At 35.0% G+C, this 25,926-nt stretch overlaps 2 protein-coding genes across 11 annotated transcripts in view; one reads left to right on the top strand and one right to left on the bottom strand.

Moving 5' to 3' along the window:
• Positions 1-760: 760 nt before the first annotated feature.
• LOC109859645 (D-2-hydroxyglutarate dehydrogenase, mitochondrial) lies at positions 761-22,981 on the bottom strand. Of its 4 annotated transcripts, none has more exons than XM_020438098.1 (8): positions 20,357-21,257; positions 7,025-7,304; positions 6,709-6,906; positions 5,730-5,923; positions 4,524-4,692; positions 2,517-2,812; positions 1,302-1,470; positions 761-1,211 (listed from the first exon to the last, which is right to left on the bottom strand). In XM_020438098.1, the coding sequence occupies exons 2-8, from the start codon at positions 7,290-7,292 to the stop codon at positions 949-951; spliced, it is 1,557 nt and encodes a 518-aa protein (XP_020293687.1). In that variant the 5' UTR covers positions 7,293-7,304; positions 20,357-21,257; the 3' UTR covers positions 761-948. The 4 variants fall into 4 exon arrangements, with proteins under 4 accessions (XP_020293687.1, XP_020293686.1, XP_020293688.1 ...); XM_020438097.1 differs by lacking the exon at positions 20,357-21,257 and adding an exon at positions 12,883-12,975; XM_020438099.1 differs by lacking the exon at positions 20,357-21,257 and adding an exon at positions 7,990-8,010.
• Positions 20,027-25,926, top strand: part of LOC109859644 (mediator of RNA polymerase II transcription subunit 15-like) — an 11,047-nt gene continuing 5,147 nt past the window's right edge. For 2 of the 7 annotated variants that reach the window (XM_020438095.1, XM_020438088.1), the window contains exons 1-6: positions 20,027-20,368; positions 23,460-24,080; positions 24,213-24,473; positions 24,677-24,952; positions 25,064-25,268; positions 25,445-25,683. In XM_020438095.1, coding sequence (XP_020293684.1) covers positions 23,598-24,080; positions 24,213-24,473; positions 24,677-24,952; positions 25,064-25,268; positions 25,445-25,683 — 1,464 coding nt within the window. In that variant the 5' untranslated portion in view covers positions 20,027-20,368; positions 23,460-23,597. Of the gene's footprint in view, positions 20,369-21,838; positions 21,891-22,970; positions 23,044-23,202; positions 23,222-23,459; positions 24,081-24,212; positions 24,474-24,676; positions 24,953-25,063; positions 25,269-25,444; positions 25,684-25,926 lie in introns of those variants that run through there. The other 5 variants (XM_020438089.1, XM_020438094.1, XM_020438092.1 and 2 more) reach the window with 5 other exon arrangements.

The following is a 25,926-nucleotide window of genomic DNA, read 5'->3' as shown; positions in this document are numbered from 1 at the left end:
ATAAACGAATTCACGTTTTCACGTGTTTTTTGAATTGAAATTTCAATTCATAAAATCAAACTCCAAGTGCCTCGGTGGCCTAACAGAGAAGGCGACGGCCCGGAAAGCCGGAGGTTCGACTCCTGGCTGAGGAGTTTTTTTCGCAATATTTTAAAATTAGTTCGGGGGGTATATGGGGTCCTTCATACATGAGAGATGCAAGTATAGCATCCTGTATGATTTTATTAATTGAAATTTCAATTCAAAAAACACGTGAAAACGTGAATTCGTTTATATGTGCATACACGCATATATATATACAGGGTGTCCCAGAATTGGTTTAACATCTCTCGTAGACAGGTAGAAAAAGTAAAACTGAGTCGATAAGTCCTATATCATTTTGCTAGATTCGCAATAGTTACCGAGATTTTAATTAACAAAGATCCGCGAATAAGCGTGTATCGGGCTGTCTTACGCGCGTAGGACAGCCCGGCGCGATTCGCACAATTACATTTTAATATGTATATGTTATAGTATATGCTGTTATATTAGGTCGTCCCATATGTCGCTATGGGTAACACCGTTAGCGCGCGAAGCGCACTGGGCTGTCTTACGCGCGTAAGACAGCCCGATGCATGCTTATTCGCTGGTCTTTGTTAATTAAGATCTCGGTAACTATTGCGAATCTAGCAAAATGGTATATAGGACATTTTGACTCAGTTTTATTCCTTCTACCTGCCTACGAGAGATGTTAAACCAATTCTGGGACACCCTGTATATATAGCACATTCACGCACAACATCCTGTGAACGGCTCTTAACGTCCTTGTATTCAGATATTATTAGTTTAAGACTTATAGAGCCCTGAGAGTAATCTCAATTTATCATTAATTATCATAATTTTTACAAGAAACACGGCTTTTGACATTTTCAACTAGGTTTGAAAGACCCGTGACTTCCAGACGAAGGGTTAATCTGTAACTGGTTTTAGAACTTTGTACGGATTTAATATACCGTTTGGATCCATCAGTTTCTTTAGATCATACATCATAGCAATCTCAGAAGCGTTTTTGCTCATGTGAAGGTATTTAGTCTTCTTAAAACCAATGCCGTGCTCGGCACTGACGCTACCCCGATGTTGCGCTATGTATTCGAAAATGAACGGCTCCAATTGTGCGGCTATATCCTCATAATATGTCGGTATGGAGACTTGTATATGAATATTTCCGTCACCTGGAAGATAAAAAAGAATATTGTTTACAAATATTGAATATATATACATTTCAATCAAAGCTTTTTCATTGTCTTTTATGGAAAATATACCTAAATGACCATAACCGCTGATCCTAACAATACGAGGATCGCGTATTTGCTTTCGAAGGACCTCAACAACATCGTAAAAGTGCGAAAAAGGTAGAGATATGTCGTATTTGAAGACATAGCCATCGCGCAAGACACCCTCACTGATTCTTTCACGAAGTGACCATATATTCTGTAAATTATTATTTTTAATGTGAATTTGAATCAAAAGATATTTTCAGAAATAGCCCGGGAAAAAATGGATTAGATAACTAACTTAAATTTAACAAGATAAAAAAAAATGGAAAAATAGATCTAATTAGATCCAAATTAAATCTAAATAGATATAAAGTAGAATTTACTTATACATATATGTGTACACACATATAAGACATATTTTCCGCACAACATCCTGCGAACGGCTCTTTAAGACTTATTTATTCATTTATTAAGTTTAATAAACTTCATGAGTCCGAGGAAAAATCTTCAATTTAATATCGATTGTTAAGATATAAAGTAGATCTAAATAAATATAAAGTAGATCTAAATAAATATAAGCAGATCTGTTAAATTTACACTTTTATATATTATTTGTTGGAGTAAAACATTATTGGGCAATGCGAATTCCGCGGAACTAATATGTGCGCATGCGTTTCTTGTATTGACATCTAAACCAATGACATGTTGCCGTGTGATATTACTATCAATTGTAAAGATCGATCGTATCGATTACGTGTAATAACGTTCTAGTATATATATATAATCATGTATGGACTGACCGATTCCTACTTCCGGTTTCTTCTTCGGTGAACCACGTGTCATGTTACTATGTAATTACCCGCATATTTAACACAGAAACTCTCGCTATCTTTTGTAATCATAAGATAATACAGGTTTACAAAAATAAGATCTACTATAATTAAAACTCCTCAGATTTAGTTAGATTTGAGCGGATCTGAACAGATCTGAGGTGATCTAATATATAATAGATCCGAGTAGATCTAATAATAAATAAAAATGTAAATTTTTTCATAGATTTACTTATATTTATTTAGATCTACTTTATATTTATTTAAATCTACTTTATATCTATTTAGATTTAATTTAAATCTAATTAGATCTATTTTTCCATTTTTTTTTATCTCGTTAAATTTAAGTTAGATCTAATCCATTTTTTCTCGGGAGATTCTTTACCAAAAAAAAATTTGACTAACATATACAATCCTTCCAATTACGTACATTAACTTTTGTTGGTTCGTTAGTCAAAGTTCCATCTTCTATAATATTGTCATTAATTGCCTTCTCCAAGAACGAAGAGAGTTTCTCCTCGTCGTGAGCTACATTGCTACCGGAAGTTTCGATGAGCATATAGAATTCGTGGCCGTTTTTGCGAGTCAGTGGATTTTTCATATCTAAGTTGTTGACAGAAACGTCCATAGACAATCGGTCCATCATCTCGCAAGAGGACAGGATTTCACTTAATTCACGTTTTGCCAAGTGATATGTTTTCAACACTTTATCGAAGCTTTCTAATCCTAAAAAAAAAAATTATATAATCAGTATATCGTCACTCCCTACGTATAATCCCGTAACTCCAAAACGCAAATTTTAGAGGAGAGCAGTTTAAAAGTTTAAAGCTTCATATAGTTTCCCTAGTTAAGGGATCTTTCGGTTTTAAATTTTTACCATACTTATGAATATTTTTTTTTTAATACTTGGTGACCACAAAGAACATGACTTTCTGAGTGTCACTATGCAATAAACTGAAAATCCCATATGTGACACTTATGTAATTATACGTAGAGAGTGACGATATATAGTACGTTTATACGAATAAATTATTATATTTTTAGAGTAATTATATGTTTCGTGCTCGTTATATGTTTAAATAAAAAGATAAGGAGAAGGCAATAACGAGCTAGACCTGATGTTCAGGTAAAATTCTTCTTTATTCCGAGGATTTAATAAAGATACAAACTTTCGATCCACTATGGGATCTTCTTCAGTGTTTTCTAAACATAAAAAGAATTACAATGAATGCATCTGTTCGCGACGATAATGAAGAATACAGAAAAGATACGCTGCAAACATACTCGGTTTGAGGAAAAAAGAGAGGGGAAAGTGGCAACTAAAAAACCGAACATGTTTGTAGCGTATCTTTTCTGTATCCATGTTCTTCATTATCGTCGCGAATAGATCATGCATTCATTGTAATTTTTTTTATGTAGTGACACTGAAGAAGTAAAGTCAATCAATCGCTCGTGAAATAATCAAATGAGTTAAAAAGCCGATACGAGCAGTAAAATACAGGTTGGTCGTGTATAAAAAGTAGTCTTTGTTCAATTTACAGACGTTTCAGTCCCACAAGTTTGGACCTTCTTCAGTGTAAAAAAGTTTAAGTTCAAATACGAAAAAACGTTTTAGCTCACTACATCGCTACCAGATAAAACGAATGAAGTCAATACTAACTTGACGACAAACTACTTAGTTACACAGTATGTTGTTGTATTTACTTAGTTGCACAGTATGTTGTTGTATTTTGTCGTCAAGTTAGTATTGACATCATTCGTTTTATCTGGTAGCGATGTAGTGAGCTAAAACGTTTTTCTTATTTGAACTTAAACTTTTTTACACTGAAGAAGGTCCAAACTTGTGGGACTGAAACGTCTGTAAATTGAATAAAGACTACTTTTTATACACGACCAACCTGTATTTTAACAGAAATCAAATAAGGCTAATACGAGCCATTCGCAGGATGTTTGTGCGGAAACTATGCGTGTACATATATATATATATATATAAATGTAACGAATTTTACTTGTAAATTTTTACAAGTATTTTGTGAATTGAAATCTCAATTCTTAAAATCATACGGGATGCTAGATTTGCATCTCACATATAGAAAACCCCGGATACCCCCCTAACTAATTTTAAAATATTGCGAAAAAAACTCCTCGGCCACGCATAGTTTCCGCACAAACATCCTGCGAATGGCTCGTATTGGCCTTATTTGATTCCTGTTAACAATTTCACGAGCGTCAAGTCTTTTTAATTAACCTGTATTTTACTGCTCGTATCGGCCTTTTAACTCATTTGACACTGAAGAAGATCTCATAGTGGATCAAAACGTTTGTATCTTTATTAAATCCTCGGAATAAAGAATTTTACCTGGAACATCAGGTGTAGCTCGTTATTGCCTTCTCTCGATCTTTTTATTTTTAAATTATTTGACTTATACATGCGCACCTAGAAACGCGACATTTACAGTTTTCGGCAAAGATGGACATTGTATAGCTACTTTGGTCACGATTCCCAATGTTCCTTCCGAACCGATAAATAAGTGTTTCAGATGATATCCAGTATTGTTTTTCTTCAGCGTATTTAACGCGTCTACGACATCACCATTTGCCTTCACCTAAAATATAAAGATTAAAATTTAAAGAATCCGAATTTTTTCTATTTTTATTTTAATTTTCTTTTCAATGTAAAAAAAAAGTTTGACTTTTATTTATATATACATTATTTTAACAATTAAATCTTATTGAAGCTCGTTAAGTTACTAAACTAAGAAATATATTTACGGTCATCCGAGCCGATCGCAGGATGTTGTGCGGAAAACTGCGTATATATATATATATATATTTGTTCGCGTGTAAAATTTTACGCGCGAGTTTTTTTAATTGAATATCAATTCTTCGACTCCTGGCTGAGGAGTATTTTTTCGCAATATTTTCAAAATTAGTTAGGGGGATAGATGGGATCTCTCATATATGTGATGCAAATCCAGCATCCAATATGAATTTAAGAATTGATATTCAATTCAAAAAACTCGCGCGTAAAAATTTACACGCGAACAAATATATATATATATATACAGGGTGTCCCAGAATTGGTGTAACATCTCTCGTGAACAATTAGAAGGAGTAAAACTGAGTCAAAATATCCTATACCATTTTGCTAGATTTCGCAATAGTTACCGAGATCTTAATTAACAAAGATCAGCGAATAAGCATGCATTGGGCTGTCTTACGCGCGTAAAACAGCTCAGTGCGCTTCGCGCGCTAACAGTGTTACCCATAGCGACATATGGGAGGAGCTAATATAACAGCATATACTATAACATATACATATTAAAATGTAATTGTGCGAAGCGCGCCGGGCTGTCCTACGCGCGTAAGACAGCCCGATGCACGCTTATTCGCTGATCTTTGTTACTTAAAATCTCGGTAACTATTGCGAATCTAGCAAAATGATATAGGACTTATCGACTCAGTTTTACTCCTTCTACCTGTCTACGAGAGATGTTACACCAATTCTGGGACACCCTGTATATACGCAGTTTTCCGCACAACATCGTGCGATCGGCTCGGATGACCGTAAATATATTTCTTAGTTTAATAAATTATTTCATATTTCTATATATTTTTACACAAATCGTGTTTCGCGATTTACCGCCTCGACTCCCAAAACGTTTCCGTGCAAATTGCCATAACGCAGAAGTCGTATTCCGCCCGCATTTGTGGAGACACAACCGCCAATCAAGCAACTACCTTTAGCCCCCAGATCCAAGGGCATCATTAAATTGACCGTTGCCAAGTGATTCTCCAAATTCTGTAAAACGCATCCAGCCTCGCATGTCAGTACACCTGATAACGGAAATATCTTTATAATAATGATATCGTATATACATGTAAAATAATTAGACACTTTTCATTTGAATTTTTTTGAGATATATGCGCTTCTCTTTTTTTGAACACGTCTTCAAATGAATGTTGACAACTGAAAATTATTAACAGGAATCAAATAAGGCCGATACGAGCCATTCGCAGGATGTTTGTGCGGAAACTATGCGTGTACATATATATATATATATATATATATATAAATGTAACGAATTTTACTTGTAAATTTTTACAAGTATTTTTTGAATTGAAATCTCAATTCTTAAAATCATACAGGATGCTAGATTTGCATCTCACATATGGAAAACCCCGGATACCGATTTTTTTTTAAAATTAGTTAGGTGGGTATCCGGGGTTTTCCATATGTGAGATGCAAATCTAGCATCCCGTATGATTTTAAGAATTGAGATTTCAATTCAAAAAATACTTGTAAAAATTTACAAGTAAAATTCGTTACATTTATATATATGGACCGTTTATTTTGAAAGTGGTGTAAGTCCATTTTCTTTTGTTTCGTAAACTAGTTATACATAAAAAAAATTTACATTAAATTAAGCATGAATTACGTGATATCTCATTTTTTTTCAAAAATGGACTTACACCACTTTCAAAATAAACGGTCCATATATATATATATATATGTACACGCATAGTTTCCGCACAAACATCCTGCGAATGGCTCGTATCGGCCTTATTTGATTCCTGTTAACAATTTCACGAGCGTCAAGTCTTTGAAAATTATTACTCACCTGCTAATTCATTCGTATCTAAAATTTTATTCATGAGCTTCATGGAAATGACAATTTCATCGAACACCGGAACGCTACCTCCCACAAGACCGGTGTTACCACTCTGTGGACAAACCGCTAGTTGTTTCTCGTTGCAATATTTTAATATGGCCGACACCTCTTCGGTGGATTTCGGTTTAAGTACCAACCGACTAGTACCTAAAATTATTATATTATTATTTATAAACTTATAGCTAAGTAATTAACTGAAATTTTTCTGTTATGTTTTCTATTATGTTTTTTTTTTTTTTATATTATACATGTTTACAATACTTGCCTCTGACGGTCTTGGGAAAATCGATGTTATAACTCTCGCATTCATCTGGATCTGTGACGACTTGATTGGAACTTAGCAACGAGTCGAAGAAGCGAAGATCCGAGGTTGAAATCGCGGCGTAAGGACCGCGTCGTACTTTATATCTGACCGACGTCAATTCTGGTTTTGCACTACCGGAGTAACATCGTTGCATGAGCGTAAATTTTCTCAAATGACGAACAGCCGCGTCATTGCATCCTCGAAAAAGAATCATCAGCGCTTTTTCCATATTTGTTGTTTCCTGTAAATTTGATGATCCGTCTTGATATACATATATTTTGATAGTCTTTTCTTTTTCAAAAACTTTATACACACATACATAAGGCGATTTTTGGCGATCGTATAGCACGTATACCAAAGTGTACCAAACTATAGTTCGAGTGATTTCAAATTATAGTTTGGTACACTTTGGTATATGCAGTGTTGCGCTTAGATAATTTGAAATAATCTAGATACAGGTTAGATAAAACATATACGTATGTAATCTCAGATAAGATGAAGATAATCCGATTTGATCATATCTAAGTTAAAAGATGATTTAGTTGAGATTTTTATCTAGATAATTTTAAGATATTAAAGAAGTTAGGAAATTAAATAATACATCTCAAGAAAATCTATAGAAAATAATAGTTTTTTCAAATGTGCTATCGGATAAACTGTTTCTTCGAGGTTACAATTATTTGTTATCCCGCACTGAAAAGTCACATTCAGAAAGCGTACTCATTATCTTAGATAATTTACAAAAGATACTACTTTTCTTATCTGAGATACAGATAAAGATGTCATATATTTTAATTATTTAGATAAAGATAAAATAAAACAATTATCACATCTAGATGAACATCTAGACAATTTTATCTAGATAATGGAAAACACTGGGTATATGTACCATACGATCGCCAAAAATCGCCTATACATATACATACAGTAAAACCTCGTTTATCCGGAGAAACCTGGCTGCGGTCCGTTTCATGCTTAAGGGGCACAACTAGTGTAAAACTTTTAAAAAATCGATTTTTTTTTTTTTTGCACTTTTTGATAGTCTATAGCTCCAAGAATAACATACTAAAATTTCATTTTTTTTTAATCGCGCATTTGTCTGTAGTATGTGTCACGTATACTATAGATAAATGTGCGCTTAAGGACGTTCTCCGACTACAGTGGTTAGCAACCTAAATACAGTGGTTAGCAACCTAAAATATCTCTTCTCATGAGTAAGTTTGTACTGCTGTAACAAAGTTAAGTTGTGAGCTATTCAGCACTGCTAAGACCCGCTTACTCTGCGCAGAAGTTCAAAAATAGCTGCAGTACACAATAGCGCACATAAATCCAGCAAAACAAAAAAAAAACCAAAAAAAAAAACAAAAAAAAAGCTATAGTTTGAAAACAAGGGTTGCTTGCCATATTATTCAAAATCGTATTTTAATTAAGACACTCTCCGCTACCACATACTTGTTTTTTAAAAAAATCCTACAAAAATTGTCGTCAGTAACTTTAAAAAACCCCACTTCACAAAGGCTCAGCATAGGAAATCCATGTTAAAAATTGAAACTTAAATCTTCCATATTTTGGAATTTAACATTGCTACCCCTATTATCCAAAAAGGCTACTTATAAATAAGATCATAAACTATGTATATCGCAAATTTAAAGAAAATCCTACAAAAATCAATAATTCGGAGAACGTCCTTAAGCATAAAACAAACCGCAGCCCCTATTTTGTCCGGAACGAATTGAGGTCCAACCTTTATTACACAGAAACGATAGTTCTATAGGAATCGATATCCGTATAATAAAGGTTGGACCTCGGTTATTCAAACTATCTTGTCCCCCGATAAATCAGGGGCTCCACTGTATAAGGTAAAATGTACCAGTATCCGGACGCTTGAGAAATAGTGGCCAAATATGTGCCGATTTAATGTGTAAAAATATCATAAAATTTAAAAAATTTTTATTTTAGTACAAGTTGATACAATCAAGTACTGAAAACTGAAACATTTAAAATTTCTGAATTACATTAGGTGTATTTATTTTAATAAAAATATGAAAATGTGCAAATGTGTCCCAGCAAGCGGACAACCTAAAAGTGCGTGTCCCAGTATTTGAATTAGGTTGTCCCAGTAACCGGACAAATAATACGTACGTTAATTCCTATAAATTCTGTGAGAAAGTTCAGGATGTCTACAGAAAAAGGATTCGTACCAATGCCTTCCGGGTCTGTCATTGAAAGGGTGAAAAGGTTGTTTTTGAAAATAGTTTTAATATAGAAAAACCCCTCAGCAAAATAAAATATCCAGTTTACAATGGTATTTTCTTGTTCTTCAGAGAAAATTGAGGGTGGTCCTTTTTTGCAACATATTAAGCTTCTATTTTTATGTTTATAATAAAGCGTACTTCTAGGTACAGTAGGGAGCATCATATCGTGCGGCTCCAGGGGAAGTATTTCTGGGAAATTTCTTCTTTAGCTGCTCCTATTACTGCGCGCTCTTCTCCTTCGATCTTGGGCCGTTGGCGGAGACCGAAGAAGAACGGTGCGCGATAGTATAAAGCATCCAAAGGAGAAATCCCCGAAAAATATTTCCCCTGGAGCCGCACGATATGGTGCTCCCTACTGTACATTATATATTGTTGACGCTTGTCTAATAGGCATTCCATCTCTCACAGCTTCTACAGCTTTTTGACGTTATCTTGAGTATATTTACTATGTTTTTGCCTTTTTGCCATGCTTGATTTGTAAAAAAATTAAAGTTATAAGAATTAGTTTAATTACACAAATATCTACAAATGTTGAGTTAAGTATGAACTTCTACATTTTTATTATACATTTCATTATATATGTACTTACTTGCTTGTAGAAAATACTTATTATTATTATTTATTATAAAAAACAATTCTGTTTCACAAAAATAATTATTTTTATTATAAAAAAATGCTCGACTACGCTCAACATTTTTATAACAAAAACTTACTTGACAACTAGCGCAACGCATAGTCTATCTATGCATTGAAGAAACTGTTGTATATAATAGTTAATATACTGGGTGTCCGAAAATTACTTTAACATCTCTCGTAGGCAGATAGAAGGAGTAAAACTGAGTCAAAAAGTCCTGAACCATTTTTTTCTATTACATATAATAAAAGAGTAATTATTGAATAAATCAAGCCAATCAGCGCCGACCTTTAGTCGAACGCACGTCAGTAATCGCACGTCTGGTGTGCGTGAGCGCTCCGCGCGGCTCACTGACGTGCTAAAGATCGGCGCTGATTGGCTTGATTTATTCAATAATTACTCCTTTATTATATGTAATAGAAAAAAATGGTTCAGGACTTTTCGACTCTGTTTTACTCCTTCTATCTGCCTACGAGAGATGTTAAAGTAATTGTCGGACACCCTGTATATAATAGTTGATATGTAATAGTTAAACTTAGACTTTTTACAATTAAAAAAATTAATTTTCTTGCAAGTTTGAGCATTTTATGTAAAGTTAAATGTATATATTATTGTATTAATGCATTATTGTAACATATACATAACAAATATAGTGAAATATTTTCTTAACAAACTCGTGAGATTTCTTAGCAAAAGCTTAAGAAATTCTTCAAAACCTGTTATGAATGTGACACATATCAGAAAATAATAATTTATAACTAATAAAAAAGTTTCAATGTTATATAATCATTATTTTAATTTATGTTAATAAATGTTTGTACTTTATAATATTAAGTTTTGTTTTTAATTATATTAAAAATTAAGATACAAAATAACTAAAATTTGCATTACTGTCCGGATATTGGGACATGTCCGGTTACTGGGACATTTACTTTATATTCTCTCTTTACTAGTCAAAATAAAAAAAAGCAAGAAGAGTGCGGTCAGGTACATTCCGTTACGTTACTCTCTACGTAAGATAAATGTCCCAGTATCCGGACGCCTACTGATTTAATGTGTAAAAGTACCGTAAAATTTAAACAATTTTTGTTTTGTTACGTTGATCAATTATTGAAAACTAAAACTTTCTGAATTACGTTAGATGTATTTATTTTAATAAAAAAATACGAAAATATACAAATGTCCCAGTAAGCGGACAACCTAAAAGTGCATTTATAACTAATAATTTTCAATGTTATATAATCATTATTTCACTTTATGTTAATAAATTTTTATACTTTACGATAAAAATTTTTGTTTTTAATTATATTAAAAATTAGGATACAAAATGAATGAAATTTGTATTATTGTCCGGATACCGGGACATGTCCGGATGCTAGGACATTTATCTTATAATCTCGTAACTCCAAGATGCAAATGTTAGTAAGTTTAAAAATTTAAAACTTCACATGTTTTCCTAGTTAAAGGGTTCTTTCAGTTTCAAATTTTAACCTTACTTATATAAATTTTTTTTTTATATTTGGTGACCATAAAGAATAGAAAAAGGAAGTGACGATTTTTAAACGTATAAAAAACAAATCGTGGCGTTAGAGTTGAGGTAGGTCTGGATTAGGTTGAAAAATTGTTGCGTTTTCAACGGAACGCAACCGTTTACATTGCTTTTGCAACTTCTTTATTATTTAATAGAGCTTTTTTTGTGAAGTTTCACAGTAAATCTATAGCCTTATTTTTAAAAAAAAATTGCAAAAGCGTAAACGGTTGCGTTCTACTGAACGTGATCGTAAATGCAAAAATAATTAGGTAAAATTTTGTGCAATTATTTGCGCAGCAATAACAGCAATGTTATTATCGATAAAGCGATAGGAAGTAACACAAACGATTGTCTCACCATCTTCAGGTAATTCGTCAATTTATCAGGTTACCTTTATTATCGATCGAGTAACTTGTCTTTACCACATAAGCAACTCGGCACCTTTCAAATGAAACTATTTTTCTCTGAAATAATCTCCGTTGTCTCTTCTCTTTCTTCATTAGGTTTGTTTTATTTTGAATGAAAACTGACTGCACTAGTTCAGAGTTTATATTTTTCCCTCTAATATGGATAAAAAAAAAAAAAAAAAGATAGACTGTGAACCAGTGCAGGAAAATAAAACAAACTTGTTGTTATATTTTAAAAAAATTGTTTGATATTGTATCTGATTTTTATTACGTACGAAATATGTCATATATATATATGTTCAACATATCTCGCTTCATAAAAAAGATTTGATTTTACAAAATTATCGCAAGCAATGTATCAAAGAAACAACGTCAAGTTATTATAAGTCATGCACTCACAAATAAACTCTAATAAAAGAGGTGAAGTAAAACAAATATTTATTTTTACTTTTACAGAACATATACCTTTTTTTTTACTGTTTCTCTCTCTCTCTCTCTTTTGTTCCTTGATTTCAAATACGTCCATATTTACTTTGTTAGGTCGGCATATTTTTATTTTAAAAGTAATTTTTTTTTTAATTTATATACGATAATATCAGATATTTATTTATTAAGATTTTCATTTGTTTCAATGTATACATCCCCCCCCTCCGAAAAATTTCCGAGCCTTTCCTCTAGATCCACTTTCTCTCTCCCTCTCTTTCTTTTTCGTTCTTTCGAAATTGTTGTTACGACAACTACATTGTAGTACGATAAACGGTACAAATATACGATGGAGTATGAATATGTAGCGAATTGCAAAACGACCGTCTGTCGCAATAAATGTCAGAAGAACATTAACACACACTACTATATAGCCATGCCGGCGTTACAGTGATTAAGGCGTGGCTATCTTAGCATGCCTATTTATAGCCGGATGTGCATAAAGCAGTATGCGCCTTTCACGTACGTGATCGTGCAGAAAATGTAATTCGTTGTAAATTAATACTAACTCCGTATGCATTTTCGCGATCGGTGCGCCGGAGGCAGCAGTTTTTTTCTCAAATAAGAGCCGCGAATTTATCGCGTCCATAATTGACCCGTCTCAAAATACGACCGAGTAGTCTTTGTTGTTTCGGACACTTACTTCTCGCTTCTTCTATTTTCCAAGACTGAAAATTTTCATTTCAATAAAACATTCCCAAAAGAGTTTATAGAACAAAGTTTTTTTTAAAAATCTTTCTTTAGATTTTCATATTTTAAGATTAAATTTTTATATTTAATTTTTATATTTTTCATATCTGAATTTTTTAAGTGACAGACATAGAATGTATTTGGAAAACACTTCAGGAAGCTTCTTCTTCTTCTTCTTCTTCTTCTTCTTCTTCTTCTTCTTTTTCTTCATCTTCATCTTTATCTTCATCTTCATCTTCATCTTCTTCTTCTTCTTCTTCTTCTCTCTCTCTCTCTCATTACAAACATTGATACAATCGAAATACGATAATTTCTCTCTATCTGAACATTATCTAATCGCTATTCAATGTAATTATTTTCTTATCGCCGCTTATTCTATTATCAATTTGTTACACTTATTATTAGTTACAAATCTCCATTTCAAACGAAGATATGTGTCGTATCGAACCACATTTTTCGTTGAGAGAGAGAGAGAGAGAGAGAGAGAAGAAAAAAGATTCTTAATAAAATTATATTAATATCAATATTATTTAATAATACAAAATATCAAAAAAAAAAAGATTTGTTTCTTCTGTGTGAATCATTCGGTGAGCTTCCTAGAAGTCACTACAAGATAATACGTGTTTATATACGTAGTTGAGATTAACATCTTAATTCTTACGATATTATTATATCTTCCAAGGAGGTAAAACAAATCGAGATATCGTACCTCCTCGTAACTTGTTATTTTTATCGAAGTCACTACTACGCGCGGTTGCAAATTTAACGTCTATTTTATACGTCCGCGACGATTGCATACGAGGTCATGTCGTGCTCTTTCGCAAATTGTCACAGACTTTGAATCACTCCAAATTCTAATGAAATTTAAATTGGACGCCAAACAGAGAATTAAAAACTCTGCACAGTTTATCTATGATACGTACATACTTTGTATATGACTTTTTTTTATTCAGAAATATTACGATATTATTATGTTTTATCTTTTACTTATCTTACATGTGTGTATGTTCTCCTTTACGTGTCATCATATTGTAGTAACGTTTGTGTACAAAAAAAAAAAAAAAAACAGTGCGGAATATCGAGTAAGAGAAAGCACGGGAACAAAAATACACATGCATAAATAAAATATTCTATGTTATATTTACACAAATGTACAAAGAAAGTTCGAATAAAAGAGCAAATATAGTTTTTTTTATACAATTCTCTTAAACTTTCTATCGCTGAATCACTCGTTTGCCTTCTTCTAGATACCAGTAATATTTGAGATTACAGATACGTAAACGATTTTTTAATTTCATAAAGAGTAAAAAAGAATTGTTTATATACACTTTTGTGCAAATTGAGCATTCGATATGGATTTTACCTCGATTCCCACGTGATATCAATGTGTGTGTTTCCATGTGTGTGTGAATTACCATGCGTATTAATTTACATGTTTGAAAACTATATTTCATATGTATACACACACACACACACACACACCACATCCAGCTCGTAAATACATTTGACTCTTGATGCTCTTATTTCTCTTAATATAGTTAAATATTTATATAAAATTAATTATTTTATTTCAAAAAATTCGAAAAAGAAATCACTCATATTCTCTTTTTTTTTTACAATATATATGTTTCTAAGTGTTTTATCATATATGTAATAATTTGACACGATTGGCTCGTATCTCACACGTGCAATACAAATTGTATTAGCAGCAGCAGTCGCGTCGCAGTTTTTTCCGAATGATTTTTCGAATGTGTATTCTCGTATATATCATATCCTTTTGTATCACATCCGTAATTAATACACGTCTCGCAATAACCGTTTTTCTTCGCGATAACGCGATAAATTTGTCCATTATATCGGTCGTTCTCAACGTTTTGCCACACAGCTGCAAAACAAATTGTTGAAAAGGGAGAAAAAGAGAGATTATTAAGAATTTAATTTTACCGTGGCAGATGGCTCTCTCTCTCTCTCTCTCTCTCTCTCTCTCTCTGTATATGCAGGTAGAAAATAGATGCGAAGAATCGATGAAGCTTAATCCAGTCGTTGAAATCTTAACTATCCAATCGATAAAACTCGTCGTAGCCCCGTATATAAGTGACATCGGGAGACGGATATGTAACTTAACTATCTCGCACAAATTGGAAGGAAATACAATCGTTTACAAAAGAAAACAATAACGCTCGTGTGAGTTCGTGAGAACTCGCGTACGTGTTCAAAGGATTGGTTAAAAAATCGCTCATTAAGTTGAAACAATTTTGACAAATGTAATTTAACAAATAATCTTGACTCGACAATAACAAATCAACGGCAAATATATTTTTGTTCTCCGACATTTATTGTCAAAAAGAGACATGTTCATACTTATCACTCGTAAATTCTTGGTCTTTCTTACTCTCCGCTTTCTCTCTTTTTTTTTTGCCATCCTTTCTTTTTCTCAACTATATTTTTCGATGTATTTCTTAGAAAATATTTTTGACATAATTTTGATATTCTAAAAATTGCATGTATACTGCACAAAATAGTTACATAGCTATAAGTTATAACTTTATTATTAAACATAGGTATATAAATATTATTTTTAAAAGATCCTAATTCTTAGCAAAAATAGGAATGTTTTACAATTAAACAATCGATATTAGACGGATTAAAATTATAACAGGAATATATACTCGCTATAAACATACAAACGTATCTTAAACACTATTTTTTGATTAATAATGAATTTTGGCTATTGAAGCAGTAACACTGTTGTTGGAGTGTATATATTAAAATCCGTTTATTAACAATTAATAGTAAATAGCACGAACGCTTTCGACCCTTGTATCAGGTCCTTTTCAAATACATTTAAATTTCTTAGATAGAAAATATTTTTTGATGTTATTTTAGATTATTGCACAAAGGCAGATTGTTAACTCTTAACACGTGGGATAAAAACTTCACCCGTTCAAAACGCGCAGCATAGAAAGTGGAACAATTAATTGAATTAAAATCGCAAATTTACTCGTTCAAAAGTAAAAAAAATTAAACGTTGTATGAAATTATCAGGTTCCAATTGAACTAGTCCGATGTGTCTAAGAGAAAACACGTTGTGAAATCGCAGCGAGCCAATTAAATCAGAGAATTAATAGTACTTACGCGTGGTATAAAACATGGATTAAAAAAAAGTTTAATCTTATCGCTGAACACAGTACCATAGATTGAATATCGCGACTTTCCACAATGGGGGGAAGATAGCACGATGCCCTCAAGCATATTGACCTAATGAGTCCGTCATCGCATTTGCGCGGCAATTACACCTCGTCCCCTTTGCCGCCTTCGGTGCTTCCATTTTCTCGACGTTAATTCGAGGACCGATCGGACGAGCATCGGATATATTATAATCTACAGCGAATCTTTCGATGGGGAACCCTCCTACTCCTGCCCCTTCTCCCGTAGTGTATCACCGAGCGATACGCGGTGGTATATTACCGGGCGGAGGACAGTGTGGGGAAAAACAGGTCAGGGGGAGAGGAAGAAGGCGGGCGGGTGTGGAAAGGAGGCAACGTAGAGAAACGAGCACGCGGTAGAGAGGGAAGTGCGATGGACACTCGGAGAGAAGAAGAAAGAGCAGCCCGGAGTGGGAAGTGAGAAAACGCTGTGGCAGATCGGGAAGAGCGCAGGCGAGAATGGGAAGGGAACCAATCGTCGCGACGACTTGGGCCAACATAAGCGCGCCGACGTATGTGTGGAATGTGTATAAACGCTTCGCGCATGTATGGGTCGGTCGAAATCGGAGAGACACGACTGAACGCAACCTCCTATAGCAAAGGCTACATATACGTACACACAGCCAACCTATACGCGGCGCTTCAATTCACGGACATCGACCGCGCGATATCCGTGTGCGACGGTGTGACATGGTTGTGTGTGTAGCAGAGACAAGAAGGAACGCGATAAAACGACAGAGAGAGAGAGAGAGAGACCCCCCCAGGGGGGTAGCGCAACGCATGCGCTGTTATGCAACGACGGCGCAATGCGCCGATCCGTACCGGCCAGGCCAATTCCTCTGTGGCAGCCCGAATCATTAACTTGTTTCCCTGGCAACCCGGCACGACCCACACCATTGGCTGGCTCGTTTCTCCCACCCGTGCGCCCCCACGCTCTGTCGGTCAGATGGCAAACTACAGACGCAAGATACGCTTCATCATCCGTAACGCAGCATAGAAACGTGAACTATAGAACGACACCCCTTCTCTTCCGACCAACTCGCCCTTGCCGAGCAACGTACACAGAGATATATACGCACGCCACACACGTACAAAATGAAAACGTCGTTTCCTCGCACGAACGTTACACAGAGATCTCGGATTGGTACAACTGTGACTCTTCCTACCCTGTGCGCGATACGTCCTACCATCGCCCCTCGCGTCGAAATCCAAGACCGGTATTGGGAGATGAACGATAAATCGGTTATACTTTGTGTGTTGGCGTGGTTCCTTCTCTTTTTTTTTTTTTCAGCTTTCGTTTTGCCAGAAATTCCACTAAGGCGGAATCAACGCCGCGTGGGATCAAATTGTATAGTCGAGATTTTTTAATCAACAATATTTTTTTTTTTTTTTTTTATCGAGAGTGCAAGTGAAATCGCGAAATAATATCACTCTGAAAATAAAATAATCAAAATATTTTACAAAAATGAGATTTATCATAATTTATGTTATTATGTCAGAAAATAAAAAATTTCAAGAGTAAGGAAGAGTTTTGAGAGCTATGGTGTTGACTGCCGAAATAAGAGTCTACGTCCTTGATCCACGTGAAAACGAAATCCCCCGCCTCGGGCGGAATGAGATACATTAAATATGGAACCCCGGCATCAAAACTGGAACTTTCCTCACCGTGGCAGAAGCACCACGATATATATATACTTTACGTCAAAAATTTGAATGCTTGTTTTTGTTTTTGTATACGTCATCGTAAGGAAAAAAAAATATGAACATCCAAATATAATGTAATGGAAAAAGATTACCACAAGAGAATAATAAACCAATCGTATACGGCAGCTCTTGCGGAGTTCCGAGCCGGGAAACATAAACTCAGCTTAGAGACAGTTGGGTCAGGGCCGTACTACGTCTCTACAGGCATTCGGGTGTTTTCAGCTACGTTCACGAAATATCAAAATGAACACATTTTTATGTTTATAGTGTTATTATTATTACTTTACATACTGTATATATTTTTTCTTAAACATGAATTAACACACATATATATATATATAATTTAATAACTCAGACAAAATAAAAAAAAAAGTTTATTTTTTTAGATACTGCAAATTAAACGTAAGAGTTTAAAACTATCAAATATTTAAATTTAGTGCAAATTGTGGAACATATTGTATAAAATCATGTGCACGCATAGATTAATTAGATATACTACAAATTTTGTTTTATATATATTTAAAAATATATAAAAGAGAACAGAGATTTAGAAACACAGCATTGTGATTTTTTTATATACAAAGAACACATTATGTCGGAGAAAGTACAAAACTCGAAAATTTATTTTATTCATAGCATCTACCTTTTTTAAGACTTATTTTTCCGAAGAAAAATAAGCACGTCATTATAGGTGTCCGTGAAATACCGATAGAGCGACTACAGCCAGAAGCATTAATCATTAGGTCCGTTCTCGTACCCTACTGTGTCCAACTTCAACTACTAAAACGAACAACCCAAAACGAAATAGGGATACACGAACTCCAGGTTAAATTCTGAACATTTTATATAGATAATAGCGCATTTTTCTTTTCTGCGATAAATCTAGAAACATTAACATTTTGGAACTTAAGATAATTCTCTTTGTTCAGAATTTTGTGTGTGTGTGTGTGTTTGTATACAGATTCTTTAAGATAACATTTTCTATGCATACCACACGTATCTTTCGTGTAACACGAAATTTGTTACAACATAGAAGGATAAAAATTGAAAGAAGAAGATAAATATATATATATATTAATTATTTATATGAACATAAAAAATATTTACGTATTCTCTACATGTATATTGATTATTATGTACAGTTTATAATTAAAACTATTAATCATCAACTCTGAGCTGTTTACAAATTATGTGAATTAGTGTGGTATAAGAACAATTTCTCTTATTATTTGTTTTTTGTTAACATGACAAATATACGTTACGTACGCACGCGCGCTCTACTTCTTGATTAAATAAAATGTTTTATATTTGTTTTGTTATATCTCTATATTGTATAGAATTGAAAATCTTTTACATTCAAAGAGTGACAAAATGAATATTAATATCATCAAGCGATAATTAACATACATATATAAAGTACATACAACACATTATTTTATAACACTACTATATATTGCAATATATAATTATTAATGCGTATATTATTAATATATAATTAACATGTACAATAAAACCAATTTTCAAAAAAGTAGAATAAAAATATACAAACGCAAGTAAATATTAACAATAATTACAATATTATTAACAATAATTACAATATTATTCAAAACTCGCGTTTAAAAAGAAAAGCTTGAGGAAATTTAATTCTTGTCATGCTATAAAACGGAATAAAATCAGGGCGCTTCGAAACGTGTATACGTTCTTGCCCAAGTATAAGCTATGCCGTGAAATATGGCACGAACTATAGGGCCGTGTACATATAAGACCGGCAAGTGGTATGCGTGAATACGATAGGACGCGGCAAGAGGAAGGCGACGGGAAGCGAGAGGGGAGAGAAGCTAAAGTACCGTTAGTGAGCATGCGCGGTATTCGATGGCTCCGCCTTTCCCGACGCGAACGATGCCTTTGGGATTTGTCCCCGTCGAACCAATCAGCGTAAGCGACAGGGAAATGTGCGGCGCGCGGCGAGAGGGACGCGCCGGGAAGGGATGGCGGCTTCGGAGACGCGCGGGTAAAAAGAGGTACCTTAGTTTGAAGCAGGGAGGTAGTCGACATCAGTAATAGCGGCGACGGGTAAACGAGTATCGGGAGTGCTTGCATACGCGAGATCTCGTGACTTAACGAGAGTTCACGAGAGTTTCTCTCCAAATAACGTTTGGAGTGAACCAAAAAAAAATATATATACAGTGACGATTAAGAAAAAAGTGCCGACACGCTGTTGGCGTGGTATATACACCGTGTGACAGACAGTAGGGGGTAGTGCAAGATTGTGTGTGTGTATACACACACATATACACGCACACGCGCCGCTTCACATACATACAAGCAAGCTGCTACAGGAAACGTGCACATAGGTGTGACTGCGCAGTCGCCATGTGAGTACCTGGATGAAAACGTAGGTATCCCGTGTGAAAGCCTCTCTCGGCGACGTCGTTGTTGAGAAAAAAAAGTGTATCCGCTTTTTTTTTCTCTATTGTGCTATATACGCGGCTCTCCGGGAGAGAGAGAGTTAGTTTCGCTGAGCGAAACGCGCCCCAGTCGCTGCGTCAATGCCGATGACAATCTCCGCGGAGAGAGAGATTCTCTCGCGGAGGTGATTCCTCGACACGGCGCAAGACAGCGTTGCTAGATATATATATATATATATGTATATGTGCACGCGTTCCGTCCTTATCCTTCTGGCTGTCGCCATCTCCTTTTCGTGGCTCCCCCTTTTTCCGCTTCGCTCGACTCCCTCTCTTGCACACACACACACACACACACTCGTTCCGTCATTTCTCCGAACACAGAGAGTGCTTTTATTTTGTAATCCAATATGTCGACGTACGCGAGACGCCACTGTCTCGGAATCGTATGGAAAAACGGACTCTGACGACGACGACGACGACGAAACGACCACCGGGTATATGCGTGCGTGCATGCAGACGCCAGCGTTGTATCGTTTTTATCGGCGCGTTAGTGTGAGAGCGTGTTTCGCGGTGGCGTCTGGCGTTCCGAAGGAAAGAGCCAACTCCATTCTCGCAACGAAGGACAGAGTCGCTCTCTCTCTCTCTCTCTCTCGCATGTGTTATTGTTATACTATCCGTCACTGGGTCTACAATACATTGGCATTATGGCGAGAGAGATTCATGTGTCAGCCCATATCAGCCGTCCCCCTGGCACAGTTGTTGTTCCCTCACTCTTTTCTCTATATCGCACTCCTCTCTCTCTCTCTCTCTCTCCCATCTCCCTCTTCTTGGTCTCTTTTTCTTTTCCACCACCTCTCCTTCTTTCCAACCCGCCTTTCAATCGTATTTCCCGCTCTGTCGGTCGAATATCTCGGCCCTCTTTTCTTCCCCCCCCCTCACCCCCACCTTGTCAACGCGGCACTAATTATGGTAGCTATATTAGCTGGGGCGACATTTTGTTCGTTGTGCGCGCGCGCGCGCGCGCAACACGCACGCACGCACGCACGCACGCATGCACGCACGCACGCACATGCCAAGATGGATATGGCGTCGGAGTTTCGCACTGGATCGATATCCGCGCGATGGTTTTTTTATACAAAAGATGAAAAAGTTAGAAACATAAAGTTCTACTTTACCATGCGAGTATAAAAGTGGCACATTTGCGGAAAATCACTTTTTTTTTTTTTTTTTTCAAATTCTTTTTCTTCGAAACGCAACATTCCTATTTTAACAAGATATGTATAAGGCCTTACGAGCCATTCTTCAAGATGTTTTGAGTAGAAACTTGTACGTGTATATATATACATACACATGTAACGAATTCAACTTGTAAATTTTTTACGAGTGTTTTTTTTTTTTTTTTGAGTTGAAAACTATTCCTATTTCACTTGTTTTCCGCCAAAAAAGATAGTTTCGGCGTTTATAAAAGTTTCTTAAGTATCACGAAGATATGTTTGAGAAGAGTACGAGGTGTTTATCTCCTTTAAATTTCTTTTTGCACACGTTGGAGCGTATTTTCAATTTTACTTCAAAAATTTGCACTTGGTTTTTGTCAAACAAAAATTCGGAAACGTACGAAATTGTTTTCTTATATTTTTAATTAGTTTATAAAAATAGAAGAATATAAATTTTCGTTTTAAATATTCGGGAATTCGAAACAAATAAGATACCTTTGTTCGGTTTGTAGAAAAAAAAAAAAAAACTCGTCAAGTTTATCAAAAAAAATATGTGTACATATTGTGCGCGTGTGTGTAACAATTCAAGTTTTGCTTTGCAAAAAATTGTGGTTGTGCAAAAACGCGTTTGAAGTTAGGTTAGGTTGGATTAAACAAATTTGTAAAATTTAATTTTTGCAGAAATACACAAGAAATTGATTCGAATTGCTTCGATAGGTTTTTCCAAACATCGCGTTACGTTCGCGGAGCTTAATAAAAAAAAGAAAAAAATTGATAAAAAAAAATTACTACTTCCTCTGTGTAATAAACTTCGGATGACACGTAATAAAATATCTCTCCGTTGAGACGCTCGGCCGGTTATCTTTATCGCGTTGCTAACATATGATGAACTTTTGGAATAAATAACTTGCCGTTACATACGATGATATCTTGAAGTGTATTAGATAATATTAATTTGGGGTCTCCAACGCGTTCATACATTGTAACATCACATAACCTAAATGGAATTTTAATCTTATCGTTTAACTGTTTCAATAAAGTCGTGAAAGAAATATATATATCTTGTTGATGTTAATAAAAATAATATTCGGTCTGGAAAATGATAATAAGATTCTTCTTGCGAAGAGCTTGCAAAAAATGATCGAGTGTCATTGGGAGCGTCGAGAAAATTCTATTGTTTCGCGTCTATCACGCTACGTGCGAACTATACAAGAATTTTTATACCGTACACGCGTTTTTCTTTGTACAATAGAGAAAGGGCGAGAAAAAAAAAAACCGATTATTTTTGAGAAACTTACTTTTTTGTCAGACCTGGGAAGAATTCCCGCGAAACTGTAACTGAGATAAACTATGAGGCACAACAGCACACTTCACTCTCGAACATCGGCGCGATAATCTCGTCGAATTCGGATCCGCAATGACGAGAGATGCGTGTCATATCTGAGAAGGTTATGATGCGGGCGGCAACATAAAGAATTTTGTGTTTTTAATGGCTTCTTCGTACTTTGCGTTTTAAAAAAAAAATTTTATTTTATTTAATTACAAAAAAATAGATATTTAATATATATATCAGTATTTTAATTGATATAAAAATTAAATAAATAGTATAACCAAGAAGAAGAGATTGTAATTATAGGTTGTGTAGCTTGTATATATATGCGACACACTTCTCTCAGTGTATGTGTATATATATATATATATATATGTACATGCATACACATGTCAATAGACGCAAACACACACGCTTAGAATTTTAGCAGAAACAAATAGAAATTTGCATAAACATATGTCTGATACGTAAAATTTTAATTACTAGGTTTTATTGTTTTTTTTTATCGGGTGCTTTGCTCTGTGTATGTTGCAGATGCAGTAGGACTAGAAGAGTGATACTAGGCACATTTATAAGATGGCAAGAAAAAAGGGCCTATTAATTGTTGAATATTTTCAGTAAAATATTTTGATAGAAAGCGTATATTTTGATTTTATAAGGGCATAAGAAAACATGACAGATGTTAAGCCAATTGGAATTTCGCCGTCTCAAACACAACAGCAATCAACACCAGCACCAGCACCATCAGCACCACCGCCTTCATCAACACCACAGCAACAGCAACAACAGTCACAGCAACAACCTCAACAACAGCAAATGATGATTACTACTCAGGAGTTACAACAGAACGTTCAGCAGTCACAGCAACATGTACAGCAACAACAAGTTCAACAACAATCTCAGCAAGTGCAACAACAACAACAGGTTCAGCAGCAACAGGTTCAGTCGCAACAGCAAATACAAGTGCAGCAACAGGTTCAGCAGCAGCAGCAACAACAATCCCAACAGCAACAGCAAAATAATGGAGCGCACAGTGTTGTTCCTACTCAAGTTCAAGTTCAACCACAAGTAGCTGCAAGTATGCCACAAGTAGCTGCAAGTATGCCACAAGTAGCTGCGAGTATGCCGCAAGTAGCTGCAAGCATGCCACAACAAGTAACTATCTTTCTTACTTAATTGAATATTTCATATTTTTGTATATCTTTTTTGTTTTATATTTTATATTAAAAATCAGACTTTCTTTGAATTACTTTTAAATTTATACATTTTTTCTTGTTATTACAAAAGTTGCAGGGTGCTGTTGCAGTATCGATGCAGCATCAACAGCAGCAAGGAGTAGGTGGTGTGTCTATGACATTGTCTGGTCAACAGGGTGCAACCACCATAACCACTATGGCTGCGCACCCACAAGCCGTCCAAGTAATTCAACAGCCATTACAAAGTCAAGCTTATCACTTGCAACAATTATACAATACTCAAGGCACGCCATTATTGATGCCAGGAAATCTTGCGCTCCATCCTGCAGGCATAAATCCCTCTTCCATTCAGGTAAAAAGTCTTCTTAATCTCTTGCTATATAAAAAAAAACTTACATAATCAAGAACCCATAATCTATGTTAAAAAAAAAAAACATATCTATGTCTAAAAACAATATGTTTATTAAAAGAGTAATCCATTCTATATATACATTGAGATATTTTTATCAATAACTATTTTGTACTTTACAGAGAAAATAATGCATGTCTTTATAGGTGATAACAGCTGGAAAGCCGTTTCAATCTGCAGCTCAGTTGACTCCTCACATGCTAACAACAGCATCGAATCCTGGACAAGGCGGTGGTCATCCCGGTGCGGGTGGTAAAGTCCAAGGATTTCCTGCCGGCTATTTACCAGTACCTACGTCAAATCCTGGCGCAGATCAGACGCTAGTGTTCGGTCAGCTTGGTGTATTAGGTTCCCCACAACCACAACAGTTGCAACAACAGCAAGCGCAACAATCTGCTGCTAAACAAGATCAGGTGCAAAAGGTGATCATAGTAAAGACGCATTTGTTCCACGATATTGGGATATCACATTTTATTTTTTGATTATTTTTATATCATAATTTTAAATAAATGATTTATTGTATTCGAATATAGTATACAACGTGCGCCGGTGGGACACCTTCAGGCGCAAGAAATGCTGGTATGCAATTTGCGCCCTGGCAATTTGCGCCTCAAGTATGGGCGACTGGATTGCAACAGCCAACTCTCCTCACTGCCGCACCTAATCAGATATTTATTCGCGGTGCCACACAACCTGACATGTTCATACAAAGTCCACAGCCGATACAAGCGCACAATGGTTAGTTGTGATTATTAGCATTTGTTATATTGTTTCTATAATAAATATTTAAATATATTAAAGTAGAATTTAACATTTTTTTTTGCTTATTTTATATCTGAACATTTTCTGTAATATATAATTACAATTTTCAGAGAAAACAATAAAAGTTTTTTCTGTATATTCTGTTGGGTTAGCTCTTGCAACGCAGCAACAGTTACAAGGTGTGCAACAGATCGCGACTGTTGGTGGGAAACCGAAAGTGATGGACATGCAACAACAGCAGTCGCAACAGGGTAAACCAAGCACAAGCAGTCAGCGGCCGTTGAGTATTCTACCATCATCATTGCAGGCTGTACAGACTGCCAATATACGCGCCGCCAGTTCCGTTTCCACACAAACAGTTCATGGAGTTCAAGCCACTATACAAGTACAGGTTACTATATGTACTACACTAACACCAATACGTAGCGTGATTTTTGTAAACACGATTTTTTTGACTAATTTTTGCAACTATATATATATAATAAACTTAACCACTCTCAACTTCTTGCTTTCATTATAATTTTTCAAATCAGTAATAAGAAATAATCACTAAGAATGAAAAGGCCAATCCGAGCCATTCCCAGGATGTTGTGCAGGAATAAGCGTGCATGTATATATATATATATATATATAT

Source organism: Pseudomyrmex gracilis, unplaced genomic scaffold, assembly GCF_002006095.1.
Source record: "Pseudomyrmex gracilis isolate BER0280 unplaced genomic scaffold, ASM200609v1 scaffold_274, whole genome shotgun sequence".
Taxonomy (NCBI): Eukaryota; Metazoa; Arthropoda; class Insecta; order Hymenoptera; family Formicidae; genus Pseudomyrmex; species Pseudomyrmex gracilis.
Note: the sequence above shows the minus strand (reverse complement) of the source record. Positions and strands in the feature narration are given on the sequence as shown.

Excerpts from the sequence above, each read along its gene's own strand:
- LOC109859645 (XM_020438096.1), bottom strand. The coding sequence starts at position 7,292 with ATGGAAAAAGCGCTGATGATTCTTTTTCGAGGATGCAATGACGCGGCT. Across the intron at positions 4,693-5,729 it reads ACGTTTTGGGAGTCGAGGCG|GTGAAGGCAAATGGTGATGT; the intron begins GTAAATCGCGAA and ends TTTATATTTTAG. Across the intron at positions 1,471-2,516 it reads ACGAACCAACAAAAGTTAAT|AATATATGGTCACTTCGTGA; the intron begins GTACGTAATTGG and ends AATAATTTACAG.